Source organism: Gracilinanus agilis, chromosome 1 (genome assembly GCF_016433145.1).
Source record: "Gracilinanus agilis isolate LMUSP501 chromosome 1, AgileGrace, whole genome shotgun sequence".
Taxonomy (NCBI): Eukaryota; Metazoa; Chordata; class Mammalia; order Didelphimorphia; family Didelphidae; genus Gracilinanus; species Gracilinanus agilis.
Window position 1 is genome coordinate 210,781,079 of NC_058130.1, and position 13,296 is coordinate 210,794,374.

The 13,296-nt window shown below is 33.7% G+C and overlaps 2 protein-coding genes across 2 annotated transcripts in view; one reads left to right on the plus strand and one right to left on the minus strand.

Moving 5' to 3' along the window:
• MAD1L1 (mitotic arrest deficient 1 like 1) overlaps positions 1-13,296 on the plus strand; it is a 941,076-nt gene that overhangs the window by 353,089 nt on the left and 574,691 nt on the right. The gene's annotated exons all lie outside the window — the stretch shown is intronic.
• Positions 6,303-6,653, minus strand: LOC123232534 (60S ribosomal protein L35a-like). Its single transcript, XM_044658979.1, has one exon. It carries the CDS (start codon positions 6,651-6,653, stop codon positions 6,303-6,305), a length of 351 nt encoding a protein of 116 aa, XP_044514914.1.

Sequence of the window (13,296 nt, forward strand, 5' to 3'; positions counted from 1 at the left end):
GAGCAATCTTTAGGCACTATTGAAAATTATTTATAATGGCCTTGATAAAAAATACTTTCATTGTATTATCTGTTAATTGACCTCCATTTCCTCTTACTCTTTCACTCCATTTTAGTAATACACTTCAGGCTTGTCTTGGAATTGTTTTTAGAAAGTGGTTTAGCCTATTTATAGGAGGTAGCAGCAAGACATGTTACACACTGTTGGGAGAATTTTCCTGTTTTATGCCGTTAGTGTTGTATGGGGAAATATAGCGGTGATGTATTAATAGTTTGGGACCCCTAGTCACAGAGAGGTCTTAATTGTGGTAATATAACCATCTCTACCATTGTCTCTGTTGTCAGGGAAGCTGTAAGCAGGATGGTCAGAATTAGAGAAGTAAGTGTTCACTAACTTTTTCCATAGATCTTATAGGTTGGAGTCATCTACCTCCTTAATTTTCTGATTAGAAAAATGAGATCCATACAAATAAGATAAACTGTCAAAGTAGAGCCAGTATTTCTCCACCTTTCAGTTATATACCCTCACCCTGCCATATTGCCACTTAAATTTCTAATTAACTTAAAATTCCACTGTTTCTCGATTTACTGAACATGTTACAATATTTCTTTTCACCACTTCTCATTTCATCATTATATGGAATGACAGGTAGATGAACCAGTAAACCTCTTCTGCTTTCCTAAATAAATGTGAAGACTCATGTACTCATTAATTGATATATCCTCAAAAAGAAAAAAAACCAAGTTTTATTTTCTTCTAGTTTGTATCTTTGTGCTTTTTTCTTGTTCTTTATTCCCTGATTACTTGTATTCAGGACATTTCACTGTCCTTTTATTTATTTCACATTTGTTCCATGTATGAACTCCCATCAGATACCTCCTATAGAATATTTCCCAGGACAGATCTTTCAGAGCCCACCAAGTTGGCAAGCAGACAGAGAACCATGGCAGGAGTATAGGATATACTATTTGTCTAATTTTAGAACTCATATTGATTCAGGAGTACTTTACCAAGTTGAATCAGGTTCATTTCCATTTATTTTGCCTCCTGTTCACTTCATTTTCTGCCATGTCATCATGTATCTTTCTTATTCTGACCTTCCTCAGTTAGCCAATTTTTTATTTTTCTTTTCTTTTTTTCCTCAGTCAGTCTTTTATTGGAATAATGTTGCTGTTCTGATTACCAATAGTATAATGTCTCTACTTATATGGAAGTCATCTGCTTAATTTTGTTTTCTTTAAAATTGCTTCATTTTAGCTTTGGAAGAATTGGTCTCTTGATCATCTCTTTGGGGAATAGGTAAATAACTCCTAAATATCTCTAATTCAAGTATGTGACAATAGAAATAAATTATTCTGTGTTCATTTTCTGCCAATCATTTTCATCCTGTTAGTAGATTTTGGGCATAACATCCTAAAAGTCCAGACTTCTACTTGTAGGTAAGAAAAACATTGATACTGATTGATTGTATAATATGTTGGTGAAAATTTAAATTTTTATATTATTTTAATGCTTATAAAGCCCTTTCTTCATAAGATTTTTTTAGGAATTTAGTACAAGGAAAATTATAAACTTGACAAATGTCCAACAATTATAAGCATTTCCGTGTACAAAGAACAGAAAAAGGAAAGCAAATGTGAAATTTTCTATTCTTATTACATAGGACCTGGCTTTGCACCTTTTTTTTTTTTTTGGTGTCCACTTCAATTAACACCGTGCTTAGCATTACAGTAAATGTCTAATAAGTGGTCTTCCTTGTCTCTCTCCCTCTCTCCCTCCCATCTTTTTTTTGGTCTGTCTCTTCATTTCCTCTTGCCAGTTTTCTAGGTCACTTTTTCCAGGGAATCCGATGATTTAAATTGCTTCTCCTTTGTTTTGTTAGGCTGGTAATTTATGATAGGAGATTGCTCATATTTTCCTTTTAAAAATTAAAATTAATCTTTCAATTTACAAAAAAATTGTTTTTTCTCCTTTCTAATACTGTTGTGGGGTTACAACCAGATGTTTTGGGGTACAATGGTGAACCCCTGGGTTCAGGAAGGATAAATTTTGTAAGAATGCAAGACACTGAAACTTAGCTTACAAGTAAAAAGAGAGATTCATTAGTAAGATAGAACTATTGGCCAGCAAGACAGCATGAGTGGAACAACCCTGGGGTGGGGTTGGGGGGGTTGCTCCCAGAATGCTTCAGTGCAGGGGTTTTTATACTCTCTAACATTGAGTACAGGATGTTGTGTCATGGTGTGGACATGACTCTAGAGTGGTAAGCATTTAGGTGTTCCGTGGGGTTTTTGGTCATCTGACAGGGGTCTGCTTGGAGACCCTCGTGGTTTAGGGAACAGATGGATGCCTGAGATACAGCCTGATAGTATCAAGGGGTAGCCTTCTCTTTGACCATCTCAACCTAAAGGACAATCCAAGGATGATAGTAATCTTAGGGTCTTATAGTAGCTATCAAATGTTCTTGGGTTAGGAGTCACAAGGACAGAAAGGAGCAAAGGGAATTTCCCTGTTTATAGTTTGCCTGAGTTAAGGGGTACAGTGTCCATGCCAATACCACCTGTTCCCATGGCTGGGGGGGGACCCTACACCTTTGTAACAGATATTTATAATGAAGTAAAACAAATTCCCACATTGAATACATCCAAAATAAATGTGAGTTCTGCATTTGAGTTCATTATCTCACTGTCTGGAGTAATATGCTTCAGAACCAGTCTTCTTGAATCATTGATCAGTGTGCTGATCAGAATTTTTAAGTCTTTAAATTGTTTGTCTTTACAATATTGTTAATGTATAAATTGTTCTCTTGGTTTTTCTCTCTTCACTCTTTATCATTTATATGAGCCGTCTCAGATTTCTCTAAAAACATCCTTTTATATTTTTCTGTAGCACAAATATTCCATTACATTCAGAGTGCATACTTTGTTCACCTATCCCATAAAACAATTTGTGCATCCCTTTAGTTTCTAGTTCTTTGCTACTACCAAGAGAGCTGCTGTAAATATTTTTGTTTATATTTGTTCTTTTTATTGTTCTTTGATTCTTTGGAGTCTAGGTCTAGCATTGCTTGGTCAAAGGTTTCGCACAGTTTAATAAGTTGTGGGACCTAATTTCAAGTTGCTTTCTAGAATAGCTGTACCAATACATAGCTCCTCTATTTGTTCATCAGCGATGTATTTTGTTGTAGCCGTGTCATCATATTCCTTTTTGACATTTTTGCCATTCTTATAGTTGTGAAGTCAAATTTGAGAATTGACTTAATTTGATTTTGAGAATTTTTTCTTATGGCTCCTGATAAATGGGATTTTTTCCCCCTTTGTAAACCACTTGTTCACATCACTTGGAGATTGACTCTTAATCTTATTAATTTGTGCTACTTCTATATGCATATTTTATATCAATATTACCTCTTATATTAAGAAAAGGTTTCCTTATTCCTAGTTTTTATTTTTAAAGCAAAAGTAGCAGTTTTATTTCAAAAGCTTATTTTTGTTATTTTTATTATTGTGTTCTGTAAGAATTAAAAATGATAAAGGCTGGTATAATAATATATATTAGTATTTTAATTAAAGCCATGTTGATAGATAAAATCATTAGACCACGCGCTTGTAAGCATTCAAAACTGCCGCCTCCATACTGCCTCCTAGCCAAGCCCTACTCGCCAAAGAAGAGAGACCACTCCCTCCTAACCCACGAGATTTAAGCGCTCCCCTGCGTCAAGACGTCGGAAACGGAAACCAGTTGGACCATGTTGGATCACGGGAAATGTAGTTTTGATACATTTCCCTAATTACTTTTTACAGTTCTTCTGTCTTTAGTTTTCTTAATATTGAAGTAACCCTGGATTCTTTATATAAATTATACCTGATTATGTTGAATTATCTTGATATGATATTATAACTCTTTAATTATATTTTTAAAAATTTCATCCATATTTATTAGGAAAATTGATTTTTAGGTTTTTTTCCATTTTGATTTTTTTTGGCTAGGAATCAATCACATTTGGATCATAGAAGGAATTCCATAAAATATTGGAATTTTTTTCAGTTTTTATTATAGTTTGCTTGTAAATCCATCTGGTCTTGTCATTTGAAACATAATCTGTAAATTGTTCAATTTCTTTTACTGAAATTTGGTTGTTTAAATTTTCTTTTTCTGTTCTTTTCATCTTAACATTTCAAATATCTCTAAATATTCTTCATTTAAGTTGTTGGTTTTATTGGCAGATGGTTGAACAAATAATTTCTAGTAATTTCCTTTTGATCTTTAATTAACATGATTTCTTCATTTTCATACTGTTTACTTAGTTTTCCTTTCTTTTCCTTTGATTAGCTAATCAGATTAGCTAATATTTTATCCTTTTTTTAAATTCAGAGTTTTACTTCATTCATTACTTCTTTCTTTCAGTTTTCAGAATATTCAATTTTATGATTAATTGTGATTATTTAATTTGTTGGTTTCCATTGTTTTTAGTTGCATGTCCATCCTGTTTATCTGTTCTTTTGTTGATTAAAGTGTTTAGTGATTTATGTATTTTCCTTGAAGTACTACTTTGACTTCCTCCTAAATGTTTTGGAGTGTTGTCTCATTGTTGACATTGTCTTTAATGAAATTATCTGTTGATGTGATTTATTGTGTGATACACCAATTCTTTAATTTTAATTTATTCAATTAATTTTAATCCATCAGTGGCCTTTATTGAGTGATTTTTATTGCAGTTCCATCAAAGATATGTTTAATGTTTTTGCTTTCCTCATATATTTTTGAACTTTTTATATCTAAATACGTATTTAAGTTTTTGTAATGGTGCCTTCACAGTTGAGAAATAAGCCTTTCTATTTCAAGTCAGTAATCTCCAAAGATCTATCAAATTTAAATTTTTTAATTTTTTAAATTAAGTCAATATCTTCATTGTGGCTATATCCTTGTCTGTCTGTTTGGTCTGCCTGTGTTTTCAATTTGTAAATCCAATTGTACTATTTCTTTATATAACTTGTTTCACTTTGGAAAAAATATTTAGATGCTATCCCATTAGGTACATATATGTGCAGTATTTATGTTAACACTTTTTTAAAAATATGTTTCAGCATTGTGTAGTTTCTTATTTATCTATTCATTTTTTCAATTATCAAGCATTTTTTTTCTTCCTACTTCCCACCACCCTCTATAAGAAAAGTCAGATAGAAGAAAGAAAAAGAAAGTAAGAATTGGAGGTAAGAGAGAGACTGATGTTCACAAAGAGTGACAGAACATTGTATCAAAAGCATGCCCATGTCCAAAAAAGTTTTTCTTTTCTTCTTATTAGAACATTATTTGTCCTTTTTAAGGTGGTTGGCATTTTCTTTACCAGTCCTTTGGGATCATATTTGATTGTTTAGTTGATCAGAGTTCTTAAGTCTTTTAGAATTGTTAATTTTTACATATAGATACTATTATTTAATTTGTTATTCTAGTTCTGCTCACTTCTCTCTTTAACTCTTGAGATAAGACTTGCCAGGTTTCTCTGAAATTATCTTTTTCTCCTTTTCTTATGCTACAGTACTATGCCATTACATTCACCATAACATGTTCAACCGTTACTCAGCTGATGAGTACTCATATAATTTCAACTTCTTTACCATTATAAAAAGCTGCTATAAATAATTTTGCATGCAGTGGATCTTTTCTTCTTTCTTTAATCTCTTTGAAGTATCAGACTAGTACTAATAAAACTGGGACAAATGTTATGTAAAGAATGTACTGTTTAATAAGCATAATTTCAGATTTCTTTCTAAAATAGTTAGACTAATAAATAATCTAGCAACAGTGCATCAGTGTCCCCATTTTCCTGCAGTCAGTGTGCCTGCTTTTTCATAGCCTCTTCAACAAATGTCATTTTGGGGTCCATTTTGCCAATTGTTTATCTCTTCAATTCAAATTGCTTTTTGCTCTTGCCTTGTCTGAGATCATGATTGATGCCTCTTCTTTTTTTTTCTTCCAGTTCTGCTGAGTGATAATAGATTTACTCTCATCCTTTATTTTAATTATGTAGAAATCTGTTGCTATTGTTGTAAGCAACATATTTTGAATTCTGTTTTCTAATAGATTCTATTTTCTTCTTTTGTAGGTAAATTCATCCTGTTTACATTAATAGTGATAATTATTAATTGCATATTTCTGTCTTATTTTCTTTCACATTTTCCTTTCTTTGTTCCCTGTCTACTTTTTATAAGTATGATGAGAGTCATAAATAATAGTAAATAATAATATACTTAGTACATGATCTTTTTTTTTTTACATTTTCAAAAAATGTGAAATTTTATTTAGTCAACTTTCATATTCTCGATCCTTGAGGGATAGAGCATCATTCGGGTCCTGTGTCCAATGGCCTTGGCAGGAAGATTGCTTCTGAACTTGGCTAGGACCACCCCACTATTTCCATGAGCCCGAGTAACTTTCCCCCAAATCACTCTTGTTCTGTTGGGTTTCCCACCAGGAGTTACTGTGTTGTTTTTTGCTTTGTACACATAGGCACATCTCTTGCCTAAGTAGAATTCAGTTTCGTCTCGGGCATAGACTCCTTCAATTTTGAGAAGGGCTGTGGGTTCTCTCTGGTTTCGTAGGCCTCGCTTGTAGCCAGCAAAAATTGCCTTAGACCAGAGCTTTCCTGACATTTTGCTGTTCTAGAAGTCCTGTTTCTAGCAAGCCTGAGTATGGAGTTTGTTTTCTTTCTGCCTTATCTCTCACTGTAGCTATTCTCCATATTATTTCTTTCTTTCCCATCACTTTTCTCTCTAACCTCCTCCTTTTGATCTGTTGACCTGAATGTATTTCTATATCTAGATGTTTGTGCATGTGTATGTGTGTTCATGCACACATTGACATTCTGTATTCTGTCCTTTGACAAGTTGAGATGAAAATAAGATTCACATATCTTATTATCTATCCATACATTTTTGGTTTTTAGTTTTTTTATTTGTCTCTCATATTTATATGAGATAATAAGCTGTTTTCTCATATCTCATAATAAGCTGTTTTCCTTCTTTCTTCATCAGAGTATTTTTTTAATCATCCCTCTCCTCTCTTCCTTTAACATCATGAAAACATTTAAAAATCCATTCCTAGCTTAAGAATGTATTGGGATTGAGTCTGTGTGATACAAATGTCTCCTCTAAGACCTAATGTCATCAGAAGTTATAATGGCCTGCATCTATATATACATCCCAAACCTCAAAGAAAATCCACTGCTTGAGATAGTTTGAGCTGGAACAGAGCCCTTTAGTGCTAAGATTTTCTTTTTTAAATTTTAAACTAGGATTCAGTTATCACTATTGCAATGAAAGTGAAAGTGAAATTATACCTTGCCTGCCTCCTCCTGTTCTTATGTATAGAAATCTCCCTTTCTGCTTCTTTGGATAGTTGTATTAATATTTGGTGATAAGAAGAAGTAGAGGAAATACATAATATACATAATGACATTTTTATTTTAAAATTAAGTATTTCTGTATATCAGGAGAACTTACAAAAAGGATTGTATATGAAACTGTGAATTTCCATTTCGTATTGCTTTTTTTAAAAGCTTCTAATAAATTACTTTTTTAAATAGTCCTATCAGTACTTACTTTTAAACTTCTTTTTATTCTCTAATGTACATTTAGAGAATATTTCAATAATTTTCCCCTGTTCTTTTGGATTAATGCTGCTAATCCCAACCTTCCCTAACTATCCCCTTAATGAAAAAAGGGGGGACACTCTTTTAAAAAATAAATATAATTTAGAAAACTAAATCCATTTAATGGACATCAGAAATTATATTTCTATTTTTGGACCTTGAATCCATTTTATTTTTGTTAAGACATGAGTGATACCTTTCACCAATACCCTTCATCCTACCTTTCAACATTACCTTTCCTGGGATGTTCTGGGAGCCCTAATTTCTCTTGGTGCCTGAAGACACAGAGCCCTGAAGGCTAATGTTTCATTGACCTGTAGTGGATATCTTTGGGTAGTTGGTTCTATGCTTTGGCTGAAGCTTTCTTTGCTGGCAAGGCCCCATCCTGTTGCCTGCAGGCTGACTTTCTGTGTAGTTTTTGAGTGGATGAAAACATTGTATTTTCTCTTTGGATTTCTTGATCATTATTCCACCTAATTGAAATCTTGGATTTTTGCTTGAGTAGGTTTTGAGGAGCTAACAACTTGCTTCATATTCTGGCAATTATATTGTCCATAGGTATTGAAGGCAAATAATACAAAATTTTCAAGTTCTATTAAATAGTTAAATGGTAGTTAAAGCTTGCAATGATATAACTTCAGTATGTAGAGAACTAGATTCACAACTTATAGCTTACACTGATATAGTGTTTTACATGAAATTTTCTCATGCATTTTTTTATTGCCACGTTTACCCTGTGCAATAGATGGTAAAAAACACTTTTTTTTTTCCATTTTACAAATGGGAAAACTAAAATTTGGAAGTATTGAATGACTTGATCAAAGTTCCATTGCTAGGAAGTAATATGGAGTTCTAGTTCCAAATCTAGTATATGTCTTCTAATATACCATGATGTCATTTATTTTCATAACAACTATGTTAGTGTCTGGGATATTTTGTATATATGTAAGAAGTTACTTAAAAAAAGTTCTATGTAAATTACATTAGGAAATTAAATATGTAAATTATGATTATTATCATTGTATATTTAATAATGAGGTCTCTATTTACAATGTAATTGTGATTGGATTAGATTGGATTCTAGACCATTAGACATATCTAATAGAATGAGAAGCTCATATTTATATTTCTACTTTATAAGTTCACCTTATGTTCTAGGAGAGCTTTGAGTCATGAAAGCATTGTTAAATATAGATTTGATTTGATATTGTAGTTTGATGACTGCGCACTTAGGAGAATTGAGAGACCATCACTTAAATTTTTTACCCATAGATAGAATCACTTTTCAGAGTTTGTGTGTGTGTGTGTGTGTGTGTGTGTGTGTAAAGAGAACAATTTAAGAATTAAAAGAGACTCTAATGGCAATCTCTCTACCTATAGAGAGGGTTTTGTCCTTATTTTGTTTAGTGCTCACCAATTCTCTACTTTCACATTTCATTTGAAGGTTTAGAAGTCTTTATGTATGGATGATTTTTCAACATATTAAAAAAATATATAGTTGTTTTCCTCCAGACTTTGCTTGTGGAATTTGTACTTCTCTTGGATAACCAATTCAATAAGCCCACTTGAATTTTCGTAACCATATAGCAGTTGTCCCCTTTTCCTTTCAGTTTTCTCTTTTCTTGTATGGAGCAGTTTTAGTTTTCTCTTCCATTTCTCCCTTTTTGTACTTAGCCAATGTGTAACACAACTTTTCTTTAAATTAAAAGTATCTGTCAAATGGTAATAGTGAAAATGGAGGTGGCCCAAGAGTTATGCTGTTGTCAGAGGTTATAGTCCATTTCCTATTTTCCTCTTAAGCTCCATTAATGAACCTACTCTGAGAGCCCTTCAACTGAAGGGGGAAAAATTATGCCCAGGCCACTATCTTCCTCTCAGTACCCTACAGTGTATTTATTTCTACACACATGCTTTTCAGACTACATGTGTTAGGTTATTGTTGATATAAAATGGGAGAATAGAGAACTTCTTGGATCTTCGAGTTCCATGGAAATGTTGAATGATCTACAACATAGTAACATGCCTTAAACCCTTGAGCAAATCTCATTTCTGTGTATGTTATTTTTTAAAGGTGTAATTCTTTTGCATATTACTAAGCTCTGGCCACCTCTGGCAATCTCTTTATGACCATATATCACTTTTGAAGTACAAGTTTATTGAACTCCTGGCAGGCACCTCATGCTTAGTTCAATGCTTGGTCTGATATTCAAGAAGCAATTACATGGTATTTGTAAAATAAGGGGCTAAGTCCCCTTGGCTACAGATACCAGCAGGGTTTGACTGTTTCCTTTTGATCTTGGTTAATAGCAGAACCAAATTGGAGAGTCTCCTTAGCTCAGGAACAGTGTGAAAGAAAACCAGATGCCTGTTAGAAGAGGAAAGCTGCTGCCATTTCCCTTTAGCACACAAGGGTTAAGAAAGGCCTTTTGGAAAAAGGAAAAATAGAGATTTGTTTTGTTTTTCTCCAAAGGACCAATTGTAGGGAGGTAAATTTTGATGAAATATAAGGAAGATATTTCTAATAATTATTGCAGAGTTGTTCAACAATGGAATAAGTTACTTCCTGGGATGCGGAGCTTTGAATAAGTAGACATTGATTCAAATCTCCCTGCCAGGAATATTCTATAGGGAATTTTTTGCAGTTTGCACAAGTATGGGTTAAATGACTTTTGAGATCTCTTTCAATTCTCAATTTCAATTTTGTATACTTTTCCTTCAGAGGCCAAACATAATGTTAAGTACTTATTGGGTTGAAGAGGAATATTATGTATTTTGGCAAAACCAAATGTAGTGCGCCTCCAAGTACAAGTGCAGTATATGTGTGTAAGTGGCCTGAGATATTATTACTTTTTTCTCTTTCGAAAATGATATATATAGGATAGATAAGTGGCTCAGTAGATAGGGAGCCAGACATGGAGAAAGGAGATCCTGGTGAAGCAGACTGAATAAATGAAATAGGTTAGAGAATAAAGTAGAATTGAAGTAGATTAATCCATTCCTGCAATATTTAGGAAACTGACCTAATCCCTCTAGGAGGCCAAGCAACCCAGGCAAGTGGTGGGTCAGAGTCCAAATTCCCCTATGGACAACAAAGGGACATACATAGCTAACTAAGGATGAGTGTTTTAGTACAAATAGGTCAGGATGGAATGCAATAATTTTGGTTGAGTGTTTAGGTACATGTGAAAAGTAAATATCCTCTGAATGATCTGAGTGTTATCTATTTATCACTACCTGTGTTTGTGATGAGTGTTTTCTTAACAAATAAGAACCTGGATAGCCTTGTAAACCTATATAAGCTGTATTGTAATGTTAGTCTGCACAGCTTCCACTAGGGGAGACTGTCCCAGCTGGTAGATTTCTTTTCCTTTTCCTTTTTTTTTCTTTTTTCTTTTTTCTTTTTTTTAATCATTAAATGATGGCTCCAATTATTGAATTTCTGGGTGTCTGGACTCGTGTTATGAAGTACCCCACTTCACTGGGATCAAATTTGGCCTCAAATACTTCCCAGCTGTGTAACCCTGAGTAAGTCACCTAACCTTAATTGCTTAGCCCTTGCCACTCTTTTGTCTTGAAACCAGTATTTAGAATTGATTCTAAGATGGAAGGTAAGGGTTTTTTAAAAACAAAACTATACATGTGTTAAACTGGAAAAAACACAGAACTATTCAATAGTAAAAAAAAAAAAAAAAACCACTTCTTTAATTAAACGAAAGGGGTTTGGCAAATTCCTCTCAGGCTTCCACATAGAGAGCTGTGCTCTACAAACCCACACAGAGCCTCAAGACTCAGGTTCTTCTAGACACCGACCCCTGGGAATGCTACCATGCTCTTAAGATGACAACTCTGAAGGACAAAAGAAATTGGGGAACTTATATACCATTTGGGGAACAGGAAAATAAGATTGATTGACACTACCTACCAGGAAAAGGGAGTAGAAAAGATCTCTGATACAAAGAGAGAAACTACTAGGATAAAAGGATATTTAGCATTTGCTTAGGCCTGCCATCTCCACCTAAACTAGTCTTATCATTTACTTTAAGGTCTGTTTTTCTGTCTGAGACTAGCTAAATCTGAAACTTCTCTTGGTGGAACTTTCATGGGAACAGGGACAAACTTGAGGTCTCCAGTTTACAAGCTAACCCTAAAACTTGGAGTTCTCTTTAGATTCTACTTAGACACATGCTTACAGGCATTTTATTTATCTATATAACATGTATCTCAGTATTATACCTTTTTGCCATTGTATCCTCTCCTTTAACAAAGAAAAGCAATGAATAAAAACCAATCAACAAAGCACCTATGTTTGATGAAGTATGCAATATTAGGTAGCCATAGTATCCCACCTATCTATGGAAAGAAAGGATCTATGTGTTATTTGTTTTTCATACTAAATTGCCATTACAGTTAATCAGAGTTCACCTGCATTTAAGTCTTCCTTTGCATTATAAAGATGTAACTTTATTCTCCTGGCTCTTCACAGTTTATACAAATATTCCCATGCTTTTCTGAATTCCTTATTTTCCATTTCTTGCAGCACAATAGTTCTCAGTTATTTGTTTTCTCCCATTCGATTGAGATGAGTAAAATTACTTTGTTTCCAGTTTTTTCCTTCCATAAAAAATGGTGTTATAGATATTTTTGTGAAGATGGAATTGTTTTTAATAGTATATATGTATGTGTGTGTACACACACACACACACACACACACACACACACACACACACACACACTTTTCTTAAGGAATTGATTTCGGTCTTGGAATAGTCAACTATAAGTCAGATAAAGAGGAAGTTCTTAGTCCTTTTAGAATCATAGATTCACACTTGAGATTCTCTAACTTAACTCCTTCATTTTTTAAAGGAGAAGAATTAAGCTGTTAAACTGAAAGAAAAAAAACAAAAACAGATCCATTAAATATTCAGAAAAAACCAAGTCTTTAATCAGTCAAGAGTTAAATCCAATATTTGGCTCTTTACTCAGTCCAAGGCCAAACTTTTACTGGGTCTACACCCTGGGACTCTGGGAACATTATCCCTAATACTAACACCAAGCTAGATGATGACTCCAAAGAGCCTTTTTAGTGAGAAGCTTAAATACCTTTCTAAGGGAATTTGGGGATTGAGGATAAGAGGGATAGTTGATTAGCTTTACTATGGTAAGGAAGGAAGATTCAGAGTCCCAGACCAGAATAACCTTGTGTGGTGGATGCTTTATGGTGGAAAGGAAAGGGAAAGATCCAGCCCCTGAGCTGGGCTACCCCAGGAAAGGATTTTGACCTAAGGGAAGAAACCATTGGGACAAAGAAGATACTTAACACCTGATGGGATTAGCCCTCCCACCTAAACTACTTTAAGGCCTATTGTTAGTCTGAGACTCTGAGGTTAGACTTTCCCCTCCAGGAGAAACTCTTGTGATAAGGTCAAACTAGGTGCTTTTCACCTTTAAGCTAACTAAACTGGGGTGATTGAATCTTACTAGGCTATAAATTTGGGGGCTTCTAGATTCCATGATGAGAAAGCTAAAAGATGTAAAAGAAAATCCTGTGGTGCTATTTTTTTTTTTAAATTTTAAACCCTTAACTTCTGTGTATTGACTTATAGGTGGAAGATTGGTAAGGGTCTGTGGTGCTATTTTTTTTTAAT